The sequence below is a fragment of the Catharus ustulatus genome, chromosome 13 (assembly GCF_009819885.2).
Source record: "Catharus ustulatus isolate bCatUst1 chromosome 13, bCatUst1.pri.v2, whole genome shotgun sequence".
Taxonomy (NCBI): Eukaryota; Metazoa; Chordata; class Aves; order Passeriformes; family Turdidae; genus Catharus; species Catharus ustulatus.
In genome coordinates this window covers 14921183-14942478 of record NC_046233.1, presented here as the reverse complement: position 1 = coordinate 14942478, position 21296 = coordinate 14921183, and the positions used below count along the sequence as shown (strand labels likewise).

At 61.0% G+C, this 21296-nt stretch overlaps 1 protein-coding gene across 3 annotated transcripts; it reads right to left on the bottom strand.

The window, feature by feature from the left end:
- Positions 1 to 1517: 1517 nt before the first annotated feature.
- SLC38A3 (solute carrier family 38 member 3) lies at positions 1518 to 15488 on the bottom strand. 3 transcript variants are annotated; one of them, XM_033071957.1, is made up of 16 exons: positions 15329 to 15488; positions 7952 to 8103; positions 7743 to 7827; positions 7535 to 7650; positions 7011 to 7084; positions 6839 to 6931; positions 6665 to 6746; positions 6041 to 6123; positions 5826 to 5884; positions 5199 to 5372; positions 4982 to 5061; positions 4330 to 4430; positions 4114 to 4238; positions 3619 to 3763; positions 3013 to 3116; positions 1518 to 2906 (listed from the first exon to the last, which is right to left on the bottom strand). In XM_033071957.1, exons 2-16 carry the CDS (start codon positions 8059 to 8061, stop codon positions 2802 to 2804), a joined length of 1536 nt encoding a protein of 511 aa, XP_032927848.1. In that variant the 5' UTR covers positions 8062 to 8103; positions 15329 to 15488; the 3' UTR covers positions 1518 to 2801. The 3 variants fall into 3 exon arrangements, with proteins under 3 accessions (XP_032927848.1, XP_032927849.1, XP_032927847.1); XM_033071958.1 differs by lacking the exon at positions 15329 to 15488 and adding an exon at positions 8626 to 8704; XM_033071956.1 differs by lacking the exon at positions 15329 to 15488 and adding an exon at positions 8448 to 8595.
- Positions 15489 to 21296: the final 5808 nt, after the last annotated feature.

Here is a 21296-nt window from a genome sequence, read left to right as displayed (position 1 = left end):
TCTGGGCGTTGCATTTTGGGGTCCTTTGGGTGCAGAGCAGTGGGAGCAGCCCTGGGAGCAGTGGTTTGAGTGATGGCTGTTTTTCAGGGCTACCCTCTGTGGGGAAACGGTGTCAAAGGGTGGTGCCTCAGAGCTTGGGCGTCTCTCACTCCTCAGGGTCCCATGTTCCCTATCACTGGAGGAGGAAGCTCCATGGCAGGTGCCAGGGCTGCCTTGCCTGTGGCAAGGGATGGGTCAGGATGGGGCGGGGCAGGATAGGGCATCTCCAGGTCTCTCCCAGGACATGGGATCCCTCAGGCACTTGCCCTATCCACCAGCTCCCAGGGATGCTCCCTTCGGAACTAGAGCCCCCCACAGTACCTGAGGAGGGGGGCCAGGTGTGCCCACTGACCCACGGGGCTGGCCCATGCCCAGGTAGGCCCCCTCACTCCATGCTAGCCCCACAGCAGTGCCTCATGCCTGCCCAGGCCCTGCAGCCCCTCCACACACCCCACTGGTGCCAACTGAGCAGGATGAGGGCAACCAGGGATGCTTTTAACTCAGAATGCCAGGGGAAGGGATACAGCATCCCCCGTGGAGTGTGCAGGCCTGTGCCCGTGGGCCTGGTGTGGCGGGAGCAGGGCTGTTCCCGTGGGAGCGGGCTGCCGTGCTAATAAGGCTTCGCTAATGAGCTGGCACTGAGCCCGGACCTGGGGCCGGCAGAGGAGAGCGAGGGGCCAGGGCTGGGGGGGCTCACCCCCACTCCACACTGTGCCATGTGCGAGGGCTGGGGGGCTGGTCATGGGGGCACTGGGGGACCCACTGCCCTGGCACCAGGCACAAATGGCCCAGTGCCACTTCCCTGGAGCCCCCTTCCTAGAGCAGCCCTGCTCCAGGGGGTGCTACTGCCATGGCAGTACTGGGGTTCCTGCTCCCACATAGCCCACTCCTCAGGAGTCCCGCTCCACAGGGCCTTGCTCCCACTTGTGTCCCATTGTCCTGGGGATCTTGCTCTCACAGGTGTCCTGGTCCCCCAGGGATCCCACTCCCACAGGGGCCCTGCTGCCATGGGGGACCCTGCGCATCCATATCCGTGTGTCTGTGCTGTCCTGCTGTATGTCCATGCTGTCTGTCCTGCTGTTCATCCATGTGCACTAACCCTGCATGTCCGTGTCCGTATATCCCTGCTGTCCTCATGCACGTCTGTGCACCCATGTGGCACGTATCTGTCTCTCTGTGTCGCCTCAGGGTGCTGTGTCAGGTGCCAGCCTGCGTGCCAACACCTCACCCGCCCCAGTGATGCCCGAGGTCTGGGCACATTCACATCTTTATTCTCACCTCTGGCCTCCTGACACCACCAGCATCACCCCCACCAATAATTCACAAGTGTCAAGGGTGCTCCCTGGGGCAGCCAGGCTGGTGACAGGAACAGCAGGGCCATGCTGCAGCCAGCAAACCCAGGGCAATGGTGAGAGTCTGCAGCAGTGCCCCCATATGATATGTACATTATACAGAGCTACCCAGAGCAACACAACACATTAAAAAATATCTACTCTTATGTACAGTATTTATAAAAAGCATCCCAGCCTCCACCACCTCATAAAAAAATACGTCTCTTATGTACTTTGCCGCATGACAGACCCCCCTACCCCGTGCTACCCACCCTGCCGGGCTGCCCTCCGTACTGGGAGGGGAGGCGGGGGGTGGGAGAGCCACTTTCCAGGTTTTGGCATGGTTTGGGGCATCCCAGCGGCATGGATGGGTAGATGGATGGGTGGAGGGATGGGTGAGGGCTGTGGGGGTCCGACTACTGGCCCAGGGTGCAAGGTGAGCAGGGATAGCTTGGGTTGCTGGGGTGCCCATGACCCTGGCATCTGGGCATGCAGACAAGGGGTTCCTCCAGAGCCCTGAGCTTGCCCCCAGTGAGTGCTGCCCCCAGCTCCTCCCAAATCCCTCTCATGCCCCTTGGGTGCATTAGGCCCCCAGCAGCTGAGCCGCAGCATGGGCAGGATTCCAGGGATGCAAAACCCATGGCGTGCATGCCACCTCCCTGGAGCAATGCAGCTGGTCCCCATACATGGCCTAGGGGTCAGCAGGGTCCCATCGGCAGGCACCAGGAGCCAACAGTTCCCCTGGCAGGCTCAGGAGCAGCAGGCTGGGGATGCCACAACATGAGGACCACACTTGTCCACAGGGACCGGGGTTCCCCTGTGATGCCAGGGCAGTGGGTGGCATCTCTTTGGGGATGGGGAATGGCAGGGGAGAGGGCGGGTGGCTTGGGCACAGGTGCTGTCACAGGTCCGACCGCCCCGCTGGATTCCAGCCCCCACGGACACTGTTCATCAGGCTCTTGATGCTATCTGGGGGGCCAGGAAAGTGCCTGGTCCTGGGTCCCCACAGCAGGCAGTGCGCCCTGCGCCCCTGGCAGTGCCCTGCGCCCCTGGCAGTGCCTGCTGCTGGCAGCTCTTGGGGTGCAGAAGAGCTCCACCTGACAGCCAGCTCCGGGTGAGGTAGGGCAGTATTATTCTCCCCATTTTACAGACGGGGAAACTGAGACGCAGAGCAGGGAGGGTGCCCGCTGGAGTGGCTGGGGGGCACAGGACCTACCCCAGGCTCACTGCCCCATCCCAAACACAGGTTGAGGAGTCTCCATGCCTGCCATGGCTCATGCCCTCTCACCATCACCACAGGTGATGGGCAGCAACAGCAGAAGTCCCCAGGGTATCCTGGTGGGGCTGCAGCATGGGGGCTGAGCCCGGGGTCGGCTCTCCCTGGGGCACCGGGTGGGTGGGGGGGAGGTTGGCGTGGGCACCCGGTAGTGGCTAGTGGCTGCCGCCGCTCTTCCCCCCACCCGTGGCCCAGTCGATGATGATGAAGCTCAAGCTCATGATCATGAAAGCCACACCGAGGAGGGCAAAGCAGGCAGCCTGTGGAGACAAGGAAGGGACTCAGGGATGGCCAGAGCCACAGGGTTCCCAGCCAGCCTCAGAACCCCATGCCTGTCCCCATCCTTGTACCCCTGCCCATGCTTACCAATATTTTGGGGGCGGAGCGCAGCGGCTCCTTGTCCTTGGGCATGATGCGGATGTAGAAGATGGCAGGGAAGATGAAGATGAGGCAGGGAGCCGAGGTGGCACCTGGAGCAGACAGGGACAGAGTGGGCAGGGGCCTCCCACACTGCAGCTCAGCCCTGCCAGCCCACTGCCAGGACAGGTTGTGTCCACCGCCACCTCCTCCTTGTCCCCCCCCGCCCGCAGTCCTGGCAAAGCCTTCCAGGAACCCAGGGACACGGTGTGCTGGCACTGTCCCCACACCCCTCCCGCAGCCCGGGCCCTGGCATCAGCTGAGTGCTGAGCGGGGGGGAGCCTGGCTGGGGGGATCAAGGGAAACACGCAGGGGAAGAGCAAGTGCCAGCACTGCACTGTGACAATCAGCCTGCCAGGACAGGGATGGGATGGGATGGGATGGGATGGGATGGGATGGGATGGGATGGGATGGGATGGGATGGGATGGGATGGGATGGGATGGGGAAACTGAGGCATGAGAGGGTCATGTTGAGCATCAGTCAGGACAGGGGCTGGCATGCTGCTGCAACACCCAATGATCAAGGAGGGACAGGAGCAGGGCGCTGCCACCCACCAATCAAGCCAAAGATGCCGAGAATGGAGGGGGCAAAGATCACGAGGAGGTTGATGAAGGTCAGCAGGATCACGGCAATGGCAATGTGGCGGATCCAGCTGAAGTCTTTCCCTTGGAACAGCATCTGCTGGATGGCCCGACGCACCTGGAGACAGGGTATCACATGCCATCCTTGAAGCCAGGATCTGTACCCTCTCACTGCAGTCCTGCTGGTCCCCATCACCCCTACTCCAGCCCTATCCCTATGGCCCTGCAGGTCACCATCACCCCTTTCCCTTCCCAAGCTCTGACCCTGATGCCCCACTGGTCCCTGTCACGCTTTCACAGCCTTGTCCCTGTGGCCCTACTTCTGCCCCATCACCCCTGCCTCTGCCCTAGCCCTGTCCCTGGCACCCAGAATGTCTTGTTCCCCAGTGCCTTTCTTCTTCACTGCCTCAGTTTCCCTTCTCAGATCCTGGTGCTGAAGCCACCTGGCATTCCCGTGGGGCCACTCACCGGGAAGAGGACGATGGGGACGGTGAGGGTGACAGCCGTCAGCACAGCCACACGCACACACAGGATGAGCACATCAAAGGGGTCCACCTTGCTATACGTGTGCAGCAGCTCTGGTTCCACAAAGTCTGTGAATACCACCAAGGAGCCCCTGGGTGAGCCCCAGCACCATCACTCGCCCCTGGCACAGCCAGCTCCTGCCCCTCCCCAAGGGCTCACCGTAAAACGTGAGGTAACCAAAGAGGGCAGCCAAGAAGTACATGAGGTACATGACCATGATGGAGATGTTGGAGATACACTGCATCTTCTTCTTGGAGGGGCTGCAGGACACAGTGGGTTCAGCACAGCCCCATGGCACCCACTGACACCAAGCACCTGCCCAGTGAGGAGGGGTGATGCCAAAACCCTCTGGGGTGTGTGAGGGATGTGCAGAGAGAGGCTGTGTACCCCTTCCTGGGCAGGGCAGTGTGTCAAATCACCCACTACCCACCCTTTTTGGGTCACAGCACCCACATCAGAGGGGTCACATCACCACCCCTGGATCATGGAACCCACCTCCCAGGGCTCATACCACCCCTCCACCCATTCTGAGTCCCATCATACATCTCCCAGGGGTGATAGCACCCATCCTGGGTGCTCCCGTCTCCAATCTCCCAGTGGTGATATTGCCTACCACCCACCTGCCCACCCACCTCCTGAGACTGATATCACCCATCCCAGGTCCTATCAGCCACCGTCCACCCACCCAGGGTTATATCACCCACCTCCCCACGATGCCCCGGTGCAGGTCCCACACACGGTTGGCACTGCCTTTGGGTGGGCACAGGATGAAGCCCACCCCTCCCCGTGGATGTCCCCACCCAGCACTCACTCCTTCAGCTCGGTGTAGATGGGCAGGACCTCGGGGTGGCAGACAAAGGCGAAGGCCATGATGGGGATGGTGTACGCTGTCTGTGCAAGAGGAGGATGACTGACTGCTGGGGGCCCAGTGGCAGGTGCTGCCAGCACCAGGACCACCCATCTTCATGGGGTGCACGGGGTAGGGGCTCACCCAGAGCCTCCGGAGTGCATCCCAGGTGCATCCTTACCTGTGAGTTCAGGGTGAAAAAGCTGGGTGTGCAAGTGACCTGCTCAGGGGCCTGGAGGACTGTGTAGCCATTCTGGTAGTCACTAGTGCTGACAGTGGTGGCATTGAGGATGCCCGTGATGTTCCCCTCCTGCTCTGGAAGTGGGCAGGGGATCTGGAACTTCTTGTAGATGACCTGGGGTGAGGGGGCATGGGGCCAGTCAGCTCTTGGTGCCCCCAAGTCCCAGCATACACTGTCCACACCAGCACCATGCCCAGCAGGAGAGTGACCCTGCTGGGACTGCTCTAAGGGACACCCTTTGCTAGTGCTGCCCTGTGGTAATGCTGCTCCCCCAGCCTGTCCCTGCAGGGGTGGGCAGCAGGACAGAGTGAGGCAGCAGCACGTGGAGGGGCCACATGTGCAGATCCCCCCCAGCACCTTCCCCCTCTCCCCTTCCACAACATTCGGTTCCTTCAGCCAAAAATAACCCAGCAGCTTGACAGTTCTGCCACAGCGGCGTCTCTGCAGCCCCGAGCGTCCGCTGTCCCTGCTGCCTCTGCTGTCCCCACAGCAACCAGCCCAGCCTCACACCCCAGCAGGAGGGATGCTTGGCACCCCAAGGCACCAGACGTGCCAGCGGGCGCTCACCGAGATGAGGAAGAAGACCATACAGCTGAGGGAGAAGCCGCTGGCGTAGCCAAGGTAGCCTGGGGAGGGAGGAGAGTGGCCGGTGGGTGCGGGCGGGACCCTTGCACTGGCTAAGTGTCCCCTCCTTGCCCAGCACATCCAGGCTGGCACCATCACCCCGTGGGAGACCCAGGGTGCCAGACCCCAGTGCCATGGGTAGCATCTCCCTGACTTACCCAGCTGCTTCATGAGGGCCAGGGGCAGGATAATGGTGACAGAAACCAGGATCACCAGGTAGTTCCCATTCATGTACCAGTCCCTGGAAGCAGAAGGCCTGCTCACCACCCCACTCTGCTGGGGCACAGGAGCAGAGGCAGCCACTGGAGGGGCTGTCTGCCATTCCTAAAGACCCTTAATCTGGCAAATCCCAGGGGCACTGGTGTCCCCAGAGGCTGGCATTTCTGATCTGCTAACATCCTTGGGGACCCCTGAGGCCAGCATCCCTGGGGGCCCTTGAGCCAGGGTTCTGCCTACCCCCACAGTGGTCCATCCACAAGGGCTAGAGTTGCTAGTGGGGATGTGGGCACGGGATGGGGGGACCTACACCCAACCAGTCCCCCACCCTGCAGCCCCAGGTTCTGCTCAAGGAGGAAAGCCTGATCCCAAGGGGATGTGAGGAGCAGGGATTGGAAGTTCAGCTCGGTTTAATCTCATCCAGGGGCTTATTCAGCACTGACAGTTATCAAAAATAGTAGTGGCTTAATGATAGTAAATCCCTGCCATGGGCTGCACAGCTGGAGCCAGAGCCCCGGCGCCTGCCCGGAGAAGGCACGCAGGCAGCCTGGGCAGGAGGCACTCACGTGGTCTTCTCCTCCAGGTTCAGGAAGGTCTGGATGACCAGAGGCACTTCAGATTTGACGATGTATAGGTAGCTGGACATGGCTGGAGGGCAGAATGTGGTCTCACTGCACTGGTGTTCTCTGGTCCCATCCCCTGTCCCCTGCCCCAGCAGGTTCCCCCAGCACCATCCTCACCTCCAATGTTCTGCAGCGTGATGGCGATGGCTGCAGCCAGCTTCCCCGGCGTGCCGAAGGCTCGGTAGCCCAGCTGCTCGTAGGCGCGAATGCCTGTGGGACGGGGAGCGGTGGAGGGTGAGAGTCAGGATGGGACCCCCTGGCACGGCCCTGCTGAGGACTTGGCACTCACCCACAATGCCCGAGGACTTCAGCAGCAGGTGGATGGAGTAGCTGGAGAGCAGGGCCACCGCTGTGAGGAGGAAACTGCAGGAGGAGAGCACAGTTACCAGTGGGTCACAGCACAGAGCTCAGACATGGCTGTGGGGCAAACCCCATGCAGATGTGCTTTGCCTGTGGGCAGCTGTCCTGGCAGGATATCACCCCCTTGCCTCAGCACCAGTTAGATGTTCACAGGGCAGATTCAGTCCATGTCTCCACACCCAAAATGAGCCATCATTCATGTCCTTCAAGCCACTTTTGAAAATCTGACTTTGTAGCAAGGAAGGCAAACCTTCACCCTCCTCCTCCCCCACCAAGTGGGGCACAGCACCAGCAGAGCAGGCAGACATGCCAGAAATGGGCATTGCTCAGCCAGCAGGACACTGTTCCCTGCATCACCCCAAGTCAGACACTTCTTTCTTGCCTGCACCCACCAATTCCCTTGGAGGAGCCTCCCACACCTGGACACCCTCCCCATACCCACATGGCACTCACAGGAAGAGGATGATGCCAGTGTTGGCCATGGCATAGGCCAGCCCCAGGATGCCGCTGCCCATGATGGCATTGCTCAGATTGAAGACGGACATCCCAAAAGACGTCTTCCCTTCAAACTGTTCACAGGACACAACAGGGAGGGGATGCACCGGTCACACTGGGAGCTTGCCCCATCCCACCCCACCACTGTGCCCATGCTGTTACTCACATCAGTGAAGTGTGTCTGCTTCTTCTCAGCACCATGGGGCAGGAACTCCTCCATCTCTGCCACGCCAGCCTGGTTCTCCTCAAATCTGTCCATAGAGGGAGAGGAGTGAAGCCAAAGCAAAGACGGGGGCCATCCGCGCTGGCTGGTATCTCAAGGGCAGGGAGCAGCTTGGAGGACCCCCTAAGTCCCTGACACCATCGCTTGCCTACCTGTCACCTGCCAGTGAGGGGACAGTGGAGGCAGTGAGTGCAGCCGTGTGCTTCCCATTGGGCACCAGCTCCACCATCTCGGCCTGGAGGGGCACGTCCGTGGTATCCATGGCTGGGAGACAGCTGTGCTTGCTATGGGCTCTATTCAGGCTCTGCAAGAGGGAGGCAACAGAGATCTAGCTCTGGGCAGGAGCACCAGAGGGGCTGGCCTGGAGTCTCACAAGTCCTGCCTCCACAGGGACACTGGAGTTGGGCTCAGCACCAGCGCTGGTGGCATAGCAGGGACAGGCACCCAGGCATCACCGTGGTGGCTGTGCTTCTCCCTTCTGCCTGCTCAATGCACAATGTCCCATGAAAATGAGCTCCAGTACCCCACCAGAGTCCAAATACGGGATTGTCCCCTCGCCCAGCCGGACATCCCACAGCCCACCCCACTCCCTTGCTCATAGCACAGCACTTCCCAGCCCCAGAGTCCCTATCCACCCTGCCTGCCCACCTCCACTCCCCTGCCCGCAGCTCTCAGCTCCATGACTCAGTTTCCCCTCCGAGAGTCGGGTGCCAGCAGACGAGTGGGAGCGTTTGGGAGGGCGGCTGAGGACGGGGTAGGGAGCTCAGGGACCCCCCCAGCCACCGTTATGTAAAGCCCGTGGTGCTGCCCGGCGCGAAGGGCTCACCCACGTCCCGCCGCTGCCGGGGTGCCAAGGCGGGGGGCTCGGGGGCACGTCAGGGCTGCACAAACGGAGCAGGAAAGAGCGCGGGGCAGGGAGACAGCTCCTTGGCAGGGGAAGGCGGCCGGGCTGCCGAGCGCAGGACGCCTTGGCACGCCGCACAAAGCCGCCTCTGTGCGAGCCCCGGCCCTCCCCGCCCCGCTGGGAAACGGCACAGGGTGGCTTTCTGGGGCAGGCTGGCAGCCGGGGCAGGGTCCCGCCACCCCCCACTGCCCCAAAGGGCTGGGGTCTTGTCCGGCTGGCCAGGGGGCTCCACACTGGGGCTATGTCCAGCCAAGGGCCTGTGCCACCCGGCTGGAGGTTAGGCCTGGCTGGGATGCAGTGTGGTCCCCAATCCCGGGAGGATGCTGCTGCCCCACCACCCTGTTGCCTGGGGTCGCCATGGGGTGAGCAGGGGAAATGCCCATCTTTATGCTCCCAGGGGATTGGTGTCCCTAGAGATCGGAGGAGCCTTCACACAGCACAGTCAGGTCCAGCAGTCCTGCTGGCACGCAAGGGAAGGATGACACGGCAGGGTGTGGGTGCCAGCACCTCCGGTCTCCTGAGCTGCTGCCCTGCTTGTCCCTGCCCATCCAGGCTACAAAGACGACCAGGCAGGGTCATCCCAGGCCACATACTGGCTGCTGGCACTGTCGGGGGGGCCGAGCCCCTAAGATTGGCCCAGGGTGGTGGGCACATATTTGGGCCACCCTGCCTGCAGCACCCAGCCAGGTGGGGACACTGAGGCAGGACACAGGCCAGAAGGGACCAGAATAAGAAGGTTCAACCACGCAGGGGATGAGAGGGAAGCGCAGGGCGGGCTCTGGGTGATGATTTATCCCCTTCCCTAGGCCTCTGCTTGGGATGGATCCAGGCATGAACAAGGCTGCCAGCACATCCAAAAGCCACCGTTAACTCTGCGCCTTCCCACCACCACAGGCAGGCATCACTGAACAAACCACTCACCCAGTATGGGATCGAGGGAGGGCACCAGACCCGTGATGTTCCATCACCCCCCTAAGCCCCTCAGTGCCACGGGGCTGCCTGTGGGCAGGACGTCACCGCATCCTGCTGGTGGCAGGCAGGAGGTGCTCACTCCCCTGCCCACTCCCCCACGGGCGCCAGGAAGGCTGGGCACTCTCGTCTGCAGCCCCTTTCTTCTCCCAGGTTATAATTACACCTCTCTGGACAGCTCAGGAAATACCAACTTCTTCCCCCAAGCGTCTCTCGGAATAGCAAGCGGCACAGCCGAGCTCATTCAGCATGCACTGGGCTTCGTGCTGCCACCCAGACGCTTCCTCCCGCCGGGCAGCCCTGGCACAGCCTTGGCACAGGCCCAGCATCACTCACTGCCACTTCCCCAGCTGGCCCTGGCCTTTGCCCCTCAGCCAGGGTCTCCTGGTGGCAGCGGACAGGGCAAGGGGGGAGATGAAAGAGGAGGGAACATGAGACTATTCGATCGGGCAGTGTGAGCCCTGCCTGCTGCTGTTTGCCTTGTGATAAGGTAGAACAACAAATACAGAGTGACGGGTGGCCCTGAAGGGGTGGCTTGGTTCCCCTCCAGGCTGGGGTTGGTGGGTTCACTGTCTCACTGTGTGCCCACCTTAGCTGGGAACCCTCTGCTCTGGGCTAAGAGCGTTTCCTCAGGGAACTCTTCCCAAAGGGTGCCACCAGACAGATGGGATGCTGCCATCTTCACTGCCATGCTGGGTAGCCCACATACTACCTGGCATCATCCCGCTCCTGACCACCAGCCCCAGCGCCCATTCGCCCAGCCTGATGGCATGGACCTGGCCACATGCGTGGGCACAGAACCCCCCCGCTGTGGCACCCAGGGCCACGTTCCTGGGGGCGCTGAGCAAGCTGCATCGATTTCCCGGCATGCGCCTCTCCGCTGCCTGCTGGCTCTGGGACACAAGGACAGCGACAGCCCCGCTGCAGCCAGACCTCCCCGGCTGCCCCAGCGCTCCATGACAGCCCACCAGCACTGCGGTGTGGCCAGGCAGCCTGAGCTGGGCCCTGGTGCTGTCCCGCAGTCCCTGCGGATGGAACGCGGAGCAGAATGCGTGGGACGGCACGTACCGTCCCGCCGGCCACGTCTGCGCTCCAGGGGAGGCTGCGTTTGGTCTCGCACACTGCGTCCCGGCCAGCACAGACGCCTGCCCGCCTTCTCTGGGATGGGGACACGTGTGTGGGGCGGCAGGGTTCCCAAATCCCTGCCCTGCTCTGGCTGATGGGCAGTGCCGGGCTCACCCCAGCCCCCTGCCAGCCTTCCTGGGGGACCAGGGCACCATGGTGAGGGTGTCAGTCCTGGAAGGGACAGCATCCTTCTCTCTGCCTCACATCTCACTTCCACATAGACTTCATTTAAAAGGTGGAAGATCCCAGCAGAAGCAAGGCGCAGGCGGGAGCAGGGGCCTGGGCAGGGGAGCTCTGTTGGCAATGCCAGCAGATGTGCTGGATGGGAGGTCCATTGCAGCTGGCAGCGCGGCCAGGACGACGTGTATTACCCTGGGCAAGCCTGGCTCCTGCGCTGGGCCAGTTCCCTCGGTCAAGCCCCGGCCCGGCACAGTCCCCCGGCACACGCAGTGCCGGTGAGAGTGCGGCACACCCAGAGACAGGTAGCCAGTGCCTACCAGCCGTGCCTGTGCCAGGCAGCGCCAGCCCAGGGGCCCATGCCCACCGTGTCCCATAACACACATCTGTGAGCACCCACCGCTCCCACCTGTGGGCAGCAAAGGCGCAGGGTCTCCCTGGCAGCAGGTGAGCGATCCCCGAGGCTGGGGACCCTCACAGGATAGAGACTCCCTCCTCATCTTGTCTCCCTTGGGGATGAATCCTCGATAATCCGGCCCAGCTGGGGCCGTGGGACTATTCCGGGTGGTAATCCGGCTTTAGCACCAAGCCTGCCGCAGCTGCCAGCCTGCGTGCTGGCAGCCAGGTATCCCGCTGCTGCCGGTGTGTGCCAGGGGCATGGCAGCCCCCCCCGCCGTGCCCAGGTGGTTGTTCGGGTTTCAGCAGAGCTGGGCACGCAGGTCTCATATTCCCTGAGGCTGTGCTGATGACCCAGCCCTGCCAGAGAGACGGGTAGCGTGGGCAGGTGGGCAGGGATGCCAGTTATGTTCCCCCCACTGCCATCAGCTCCAGCCTGCTGCTGGGGCCAGGGTGACACCAGCCTGGGGTCCCTGGTCAGCCTCTGGCACTGCTGTGGGCACAGGGGTGTGTGGGCACACTGGCACAGCTGAGCAACAGCCCAAACCTGAGTGGTCCCTGGGCAACCCCTCCCCAGGGAAACTGACCCCACCAGGGCACAAAGCAGAGAAACCCTCCTCTCCTTGCCCTCCACAGAGAACCCTCCTCCATGGCTGCCCTGGGAGTAGGGTCTGCCCTTCCCCTGAAGCACACAAAGCCATAGCTTTCCCCCCAGCCTGCCTTCCTAAAATTAGCAACCCAAACCCGGTTTTAACCCATGGTGTTCCAACCCCCCACCTTCCAGCTAAACTAAGATTGTGTCGGGGTGCCACCTCCTCCAGAGGAAATGGGCACCCAGAGGGACAAATCCAGCCATTCAAGGGATGGCCAGGCACCTCACCATTAGGCCAAAAGTTCTGGGGAGCACCAGCATGGGCATGGGAACCCCAGCAGCTGTGGGAAAGGACAGCTGGAAGCAACCTGCCTGGTGCATGGCTGGAGAACCTCTCTGGGTAGTCCTGCTGTAGACCTTCCCCAGACAGATCTGCCGGAGATTCTCCTGAGATAGCTCCACCTGAGATCCTCTGAAGATAACAGCTGGCATGCCAGCCAGCCCCACTCATGCCCCCAGCACAAGCTGGGTAGAGTAGGCACTGCTCCTGGGCTCACCTCACCTCTTTCAGCCCCAAATACCACACCATGGCTCAGCCTCGGGTCAGACAATCCCCCTGGTGCTCCAGCCAGGGCAGGGTTGGCAGTAACAAGTAAACGAGTGGCTCTGGAAACCGCTGTCCTGGCTAGCAGGGCTGTGCCAGCACCAGCACCTGCCTGGGCACTTCTGGCCATCTCTGTTGCACAGTGGGGACAGTGGTGTCCATCCAGGGTCTCCACTCTGAGAGCACAAGTGGCACCCATGTCTTGGGGGACAGCTCAGCCTGAGGCTGGGAATGTGCCTACAAGCAGAATATGCCAACAGCTGAGCTGGCCCATGGCCATCGTCCTGCAGCAATGGATGTCCTAGGGTCTGGGACATACCAGGGAGAGGAAAGGCAGTCCAGGGAACATCATGGTGGGGCCATGGAGAGAAATTCCAGTGCTAGAGCCACGACATCACCTGCCAGGCACACAACTCAGGATGGGCCCAGGCTACAGGTATCAGCCATCACTATCCTGCCACATCCTCCAACATCCACGTACCAGTACCGAGGAAAGCTGGGAAGAGCAGTGAGGAAGCTGAGGTCAGCGAGGGGAGTCATGTCCAGCACTGGGACAGCCCAGGCTGTTGCTGTCACCTGCCAGCTTGAGTCCATGTGGTACAAGGTCAGGCGGCAGCATGGGGATGGGGACAGGGCAGACACAGCACGAGGTCAATGGCATTCAGTGTGGTTCTTGGGGAGGCTGGGCGAGACACCAGCTTGAGCCCAAACATCTCAGGCAGTGCTAGGCTGTATGATAGATTTTGCTTTAAACTTCAAACATGCCCTCTGGGAACACGGGGCCACCCAGGGAAGTTGGTGGCACAGGTAGCAGCACTGCAGAGACTGATGGACAGACAATGCCTGGAAAAGTACATGTACGGTTTTCTACCACACTTCTGGAGTTTTGTTTTGCCTTAGAAGCAAGATGCTTTCCAGGAGTTCACACTCCCCAAAACACAACTGGCCTCAGTAGGATGACATGGAGGGATCAATAGCAAAAACTCCAAGGTGCCATTTGCTGCTGGCAATGGTGGGGACATCAGGAGGGACTGGCCTCAGCCACAGCCCCATGTGCCTCCGGCACCCGCAGCACAGCCCCCTGTACCAATCAGGAGCTATGATTCGCCCAAGCCCCATGGCACCACCACACCGTGCCTGGCCATGCCACTCTCACCATCGGACCAGCCTGACATTTGCTCCAAGGGGCCAGCAGGACTGGGCTGGCTGTCCCCCGCTGGCATGGGGGACCCAGCCAGTCCCAGACTTGCGTCAGCAGCTGGGGAGGCACGCGGCGGCTGAGACCCACGCGGCGAGGAGAGCCGGGGGCACGAGGGTCCGTCCTGTCCCCGACCCGCCTCTATTTTCTCAAGGATTGCACTTCCAAAGGAGCCCGTGGGATTCCGCTCCTTCCCCCCATCCCCATGTGCCAAGGAAAATAGGCTCTGCCGGTGCTTGTTTGTTTGCCGTGGCCGGGGCCCCGGTGTGTGATTACAGCTGCAGCACGGCCGGGTGCTGCGGGGCCCTTTGCGCCTCAGCCAGGGTCCCCCGCAGTGCCAGCACCCCCGTGCCACCCCCGAGTGGAATGGAGTGTCCCACTGTCCCTTAGCATCCCTGGCCACCAGAGCCAAAGCACACCAGCACTCTGTTCTGGGAGACAGGGTAGTGCTGTGAAGCACAGACGGCTTTCTCCGGGGTACCCCCTTGAAGCCACAGGGACCAGGCAGGTCTAACACCTCATCTTGGGCCTGGTCCAAACACCAGTGGAAAATTCCCCATCTCCTCCGCGTCAGCTCAGCACAGCCATGCCAGGGCTCTGCTTCCCTGCCATCCCACCTGTTGGGGACTTACCAGGTCCCCAGTCTCACTCGTGCCACTGCAGAGCGAGCTCAGCTTGGGGACCCCAAGTTCAGCAACACCTGCTGTGGTTCAGTTTCCCTTGGGGAAGATTTCTCTCCAGTGGGACTTTCAGAGCTCACACAGCAGAGAGGGCCACCGTGCCAGCTGCCACAGGACACGCGTGGCCAACAGGAACGCAATGTGCTGCCTGGCTTTCCACGCTGCTGTCCTGGACAGCCAGGCTCTATAAATACCACAGCCTATGGAATCACCGCACGCAGGTCCCAGCCAGCCCCAGCGCCCATGACGGCTGGCATCAGTCTCCCTGCTCGTGCCCCCACTCCGGCACCCCGGCACCCTGACACCCGATCCTGGCCACAGCCGCTTCCAGCCTTCAGAAACATATGTCATTCCCACGGGCGATTAAAAATTAAAGCAGAAAAAAGGGAAAGTAAAGGGAGTTTGGGGGTTGGTGTCACTACGAGTATCAGCGGAACGATGCACGCCAAGCCCCCAGCACCGCGATCCGGGCAGGGGCAGAGTCAGGGCGCTGGGGTACCAGGCAGGGCTCTGCCTCCCCCTACACTCGCGGGATCTGTCGCCCACCCGTGGGAAGGTGCCAGCCGCTGGGAAGTGGCAGGAGTACAGCAAAGCAAACAGCCCCGGGGCGCTGCCACCTGCCAGAGCTGCCGGGCCCCGAAGTCTTACCGGTGCTGCCCAGAGCCCGGAGGAGGAGGGAAAAAAGGAAGGAGGGGAGAGAACCGGGCTGTGAGAGGAAAGCCAGGCCGGCGAAAGACGGGTCGGAAAGGACTGGATGGGGTGCGGAGGAGAATTAGGGGAGGTGAGGGGTCCTAGCGCCCGGCAGCCTCCAACCACGGAGCTTCACGGAGGAGAAGGCAGCGAGCCTGGGAGTGCGAGCAGCAGGGGAGATCGGAGAGACCTACCTGCCCCCTGTCCGCGGTGCCTCTGCTGCGGGCTGGGGCAAGCAGCCCCCGGTGGCCGGTGCCGCGGATTAGAGGCTATCCTGCGACCGTAATCCCGGCGGAGCCGGAGATTAAACCGGAGTGGATCCCGCCCCCAGCTCGAAGCTCCCAATCTCCTCTCCGCTGGGGCACAGGAGGAGCGCTGGGGAGCGGGTGGAGCGACCGCTCTGCATCGACCGACCCCTGCCCCGCCCCGCCCGGCCCCTCCCTCCGGGACCACCGCTCCTGGGGCGCTGACGCCAAAGTGGCATCGCCGCCCCGCCGGGGGCATCACCTGCCGCCAGTGAGTCACCCCCACAGCGGGGCATCGTCCCCCGCCGGGCATCAGTGTCCCGGCAGCGCTGCCCTACCTGGAATAGGTACGTCACCAAGCATCCCCAACGCACCGCTCATGGCGACCGCACCAATATCTGCGCCCCTCTAGGCATGATCACTATACTGGGCATCCTTATCCTGCCAGTGTTGATACCCCACCGGGCATCCCTACCTACAGCAGCTGAGGCTCCTGCCGGAGGCCAGTGGCTGCTTCCAAAGAAGCACGGCAGGGGCATTCGCTCTAATCCACCTGAAGGGCTAAATCCAGTGTGTGCTGAGTGTGTGCACAGCGTTTTCCCCCGTCTTAGACAGGGACGGGTCACCCAGCAGCACTCTGACCTGGGAGGCTCATAGTGCCTCAGTTCTTGCCCCAGCATTTCAGCACACTGGGAGTAAACAATCCATGTGGAATCATCCCCAAAAGACCCAGAGTAACAGGGACAGGCCAACCACCCCCCCCCGCAGTCTCCATAAAACCGCTCCACTTGAGCTGAAAGATGTCTATTTTCATGAAGACACAAATCCCCATAAAAGTTCCCCGAAGAGGACATTTCTCCCAAGTGCATCCCACATGCTTTAGGGAGAGCCATGAGCTCTGGTGAGTCACCAGCTGTGTCCCCAAAGATTCCCTGTCCCTTTACAAAGTCTGCCACCCATAAACTATCTCCTGCTCCTCTGTCCTACCCAGTTTTTACTTCAGAGGAAAATTTTGGGGGTCCACGCTTGTGAGTCCACCCATCTCCCATGCTGAGCTGCAAACCCTGCCCAGCTGCTGTGCATTGACAGAATGGCTCTGCTTGCTGCTGGAAGGTTTTATTTGTGTTATGCATATCTTTCATAAATCCTTGTGAAGCCTCGGGCAGCCTGGGATGGAAACGGCTTTGCCAGCCAGCAGTGAGCGTCGCCATCAGGAGAAGAGGCACCCTATCGCCTGGACATCGAGGGATGTTAAATATTCAGTGGCAGCTCTGCCCTCACGCTCCCGGCAATCCCACGGCTCCTGTTACTGCCGCTCTCCTTTGGCTGGAGACATACATCCATTAACTAATTTCTAATAACAGCAGCATGCGTAAGTGCTGAACCAGCGCTGGCTGGCACGCCGGGGGGACTGGACGCAGCCAGGTTTGGCAGTGTGAAGGGGGAGCCAGAGGCACCCAGAGGATGGGCACGGCTGGCCTCAAGCCATCAGCTTAACCCTTTCCCTGCTCCGGTGACGGCGGGTGCAGCCACGTGGCACCTGTGGAGAAACATCCTGGGATGGGCGGCCGCACAACTCACTGGGGCTGTAAAAGGCGGCCAAGAGCTCCCGCCCTGTAAGCAAACACAGCACAGGTGCTGGGCACGGGGACAAGCCAGTGTGGCCCATGGCACAGGGTGCAGCCACTGCCGTGGGGTAGCATGCTGGAGGACCCATGGGAAGTGACTTGGAGGCTGTCTGCTCCTTCCCAGCCTCCAAGTGCCCTTCCCCTGCTATTGGCACAAATGCAGCCATGTCTCCTTCTTACTGTCCCCTTTCTTGTCCAGCATGTGACACTTGTCTCCGGTGTTTCCATTTTCCAGGTGGGCAGAGGACATGGGCTCCACCATGTCAAGCTGAAGCTTTGCAGAAAATCAAAGCAGTGAGGAGAGGAGGAAAAGAGAGCGAAGATGTCCTCAAAACCCCCCAAAGCCTGTCCCAGAGTCCCACAGCTGGCACACAGTAGCTGCAGGCTCATGCAGCCAGGCTGGCAACAGAGATGATCCATGAGAGGGGTAGGCTAAGACCCTGTTCTCAGCTCCCTGAGCCCTCTGGTCAACAGTGCTTCCCCAGTGCAGCTCTGGCCAGTCTCATCAATGGCTCTGGTGGTGTCAGGGCTCCAGTGGATTGCAAAATTGCAGTCGTGTGGTTTTCTCCAGCTGGCTGGAAAGTTTGACGCTGGATTCCCGTATATGAGGAGCCTTCAGGGGAGCACAGCACAGCACGGCTCATCTCTCCAGCAGCATCCTGCCTCACCAATAGCAGGAAGCCGAGTGCTGCGCCAGAGCCCTTGCCCTCAGCACACCTCTGTGGAGTTTGCCTTCTCACCATTTGCCCCAGCCAAAAACTGCCCTATTTCTTATCCTTCAGCTGTGCTTCAAGTCCAAAGATTAAAGTGAAACCCCTCAGCCTCAGAAGCCACAGCATGGACAAGGCCATAAAACCTCTCGGCCTCAAACGTGTCCAGGCCAGCCCAGGACCCAGGCTCGAAGCACTGGGTGCTATGTATGGCCAGGACACGCTCTCCTTGTCACGCTCGGCTTCCTGAGCCTGCTGCCTGCTGCTGCTGCCTGCCACTGCCCACGGTTCCCAGAGCCCAGATGGCAGGAAGATACGGCAGAGATAATGGTGAGATTTGCAGCCCAAGCAGTGTTCCGCCCTCTACCACCCTGACCTCTCAAGCAAGAAGTCTCCCAGAGATTGCCCTTTCCAGGAACATTCCAGTGGGTGCCTCTGGTCCCCATCGCTGGGCATGCCCCAGACACAGCTCCAGCACACACAGGGGCTCCAAGACCCCCACTGTCCTCTTGACCCCATAACCATGAAGCGAATGAGGCACGAAAGGATTGCTGATTATAAGAGAGAGGGATGCCTGTGGCCAGCAGCATGGGCTGGGTGGGCTCCAGAGTGACACCTGCCCAAAGCCATGGCCAGGGCTGGAGCCTTCCTCACCCCAGCTCTCCCTCCACAGAAGCACCCTGGTGCTGGCAGCCTGTGCCTGGACACAGGGCGGTGGGGAGCAGCTGGTGGCCCCCTCCCTCGCCCTTGACCGCCGCCTCCCTCGCGGCACATGCTGTCATGTGGCAGGGCACAACAACAACACGGGCTAATTGGTTAATGTGATTTCAAAACATGATTTGCAATTATAACTCACCAGAGAGCATTCAATGATCCCGCACATTGGAGAGTGGGTTTTTCTCCTTCGTTTGTTCCTGGAACCTCGAAACCAATTAACTTTACAGAAGCCAGAAGCAAAGCGCTGCTCAGCAGACCTGAAGGGTGAGTTATCTCTGTGCTCAATCACCTCCCTGCCAAGCCACAATCTGGGGACCAAGGACTGGAGGACAAGCCCCAGGGTAACCCCGATGCTTCTCCCTGCACCACTGAGGGGTTTGGAGGGACCTACACAGGCTTGCCCAGCTCCAATCCATCAAGAACCATGGCTGCTTGGGAGCACTTGAGGACAGGAGGATGCCCTGAGCCATAAGATATGAGAATAAATTGTTCCTGTTGGAATAGGAAGACTGTCCTTCAGGTCTCTCCAGAGGTGCTGGCACCTGCTGGCAGCCTGCTCATCTCTGCCACCCACGCAGGACAGCCATGTCCCCACCATCCCCACTGGCAGCACAGCCCCACCAGGGCCAGAGGCTTCGTTTCTGTGGGCTGACCATCCTGCAACAAAGGCTTAAATGCTGTTAAGGTAATTAAGCAAGGACTTAGCAGGGACTTTAATGCCTTTAAATGCAACTCAAATGCCTTTCAAGCCAAACAAACCCAAGCAGCCATGATGCTTCAGAAACATCCAGCACCCAATGCCCAGCCCCTCTGAGTCTTGGCTTGTTTCCCCAGTGTCCCCAGTTGCTGGGCTCTGCTGCTTCCCACATACCACTGGAAAGCCAGACATGGGGTCAGCAGTATTTTCTCTTGGGTGGGCAAAGTGATGTTGGGTGCCATCAGCTGTTGGAGGGATGATCTGGCATCATTATTATCCCTCAGGATGGGGATGTGGCTCCACTCTGCAGGGAGATCCCTGCTCCCAGGGCAGCACTCCCATGTGTGCAGGGCTTGAGTCTTGCATTCCACACTGCAACCACCCAGGCTTCCTGAGGACAGGGAGGGAGCTCAGGCAGCAGCCAGAACCTCGAGGAGGCACAAGCCAATGCCAGCAGTGCAGCATGGGGCACTGGAAGGAAATGTGGGTCAGTGTTTGGGGGTCTCCAGTCCCTGGGCAGGGGCTCTCCTGTTCATCTCCGAGCTTCCTGCAAGCTGTCAGGGAGAGTGAAGCCGGCTGGGAGGCCTCCAGGGGATGCCAGGCATACTGCCCAGGGCCTGGGTAGCAGGGTGGCAGATGGCTGGGGAGCTGGGGACCAGGGAGCAGGGGAGGACCAGGGACACCTTTCAGCCCAGACAACTGTAGCATCCTTGTTTAGAGTTATTTATAACTGGGCCAAAAATGGATACGTAGCCACAGCCGTGTCCCTCCTCTCCCCAGGGTGCTGTGGTCAGTCCAGAGCTGACCAAGGAGCAGGTATGGTCCCTGCAGTCCCAGTTAAAGGGCAGTGTGCTCCAGCTTCCTACACAGGCACTCATGGGGCTGTCCTGAACCCCCTCATTGGCTGGAGTGACTGTCAGTCCCAGGGCCAGACAGTCCACCACAGGCTGCAGTCGGGTGTGATCCAGCCATGAGGAGGAGAGGGGATAAAGGCCCTTTCATGGCCCATCAGGGAAAAGGATTCAGCGAGAGAAGCACAAAAGGACATGCTGGCACTCAGGACTGAGGCTGCCGTATCCCGCAGCACCAGGGTTCCTGAGCTGCCCCAGTGGTGGGATGTGAGGTGCCTGCCTCGGCCAGGGGGCAGCTGGGGGGTTCTGGGTGCTGGGTCTTGGCAAGCACCCCTAGGTCCCTGCTGGCACCACCCAGCCTTGCGTTTGGGTGGTCTAAACCTGGTGCTGTTTCAGGCTGGGTAGTGCTGGCATGGTGGCCCTCTCCTGGGTTGGGAAAGCCCTGGGGCAGCTGCCCCTCTCCCTCCCCTTTGAGCTGGACAACAATTGGCTGCCCAAAGGACGCCGGCCTTGATCCGCATCGCTGGCCGTCCCCAGGGCCGAGCAAACAGAGAGGAAAACAGCCCCAGCCGGCTCCTGCCACTGCCGGCATGCAGCCTGCCCCCGGCACCCCAGCTCCTGGCCCTGGGACCTCTGCCACACAGCAGAGCTGGCAGCACCGTTCTGCCTGGTGCCGCCAGGCGACTAATGGTACTGACCCACCTGCCTCACAGCCAGGAGTGAGCCCAGGGGCTGAGCCGGGAGGAGGAAACAGAAACCAGGACAAGCACTCACCGTGCTGGCAGAGGGGCTGTCTGCAATGGGAGTGAGGCACAGCCAGGGTGGCACTGAGACCACTGGCCCTGTGTGTGGGGTCATCCCTCCTTGCCCAGTCCAAGGGTCAGCTCGCCCAAAATTCTGTTTGCCATGGGGCTGGGCCAGTCCCTGGGGCTGCAGGCTGGCTGGGGCCAGCTGGTTGGTGGCAGGAGGCCAGTACAAGCCTAGGGCACATGCCGTGGCCTTGCCTAGTCACCTCACATGTTTTCCCCACAGCCCAATTCCCTGAAACCTTTTCCCACCAGTAGAGATTGGTGCTTCACAGAAATCCCCCCGGTACCCTTCCCAGAGCTCCCCCGTTGGAGAGCCACCCCAGTCCCACCAGATGCCAGGGGGATACCAGAGGCCAGCCCTCGGTGGGCTGCAGGAATCACAGATGAGGGCTGGGATGGGTATGAGGAATGGCATCACCAGCAGGAGTGGCCACCGTGGCACAACGACGACACAACGGTGACAGCATACCAGGGTGGGGATGGGGATACAGGCCCCCAGCTGCCC

What these genes read in the sequence shown, in the direction of transcription:
- SLC38A3 (XM_033071956.1), bottom strand. Translation starts at nt 8,480, where the DNA reads ATGGAGCTGAGAGCTGCGGGCAGGGGAGTGGAG. An exon ending in ATCTACACCGAGCTGAAGGA is followed by an intron (nt 4,431 to 4,981) that starts GTGAGTGCTGGG and finishes TGTGTCCTGCAG; the next exon opens with CCCCTCCAAGAAGAAGATGC. An exon ending in CGGCATCTTTGGCTTGATTG is followed by an intron (nt 3,117 to 3,618) that starts GTGGGTGGCAGC and finishes TGTCTGCTCCAG; the next exon opens with GTGCCACCTCGGCTCCCTGC.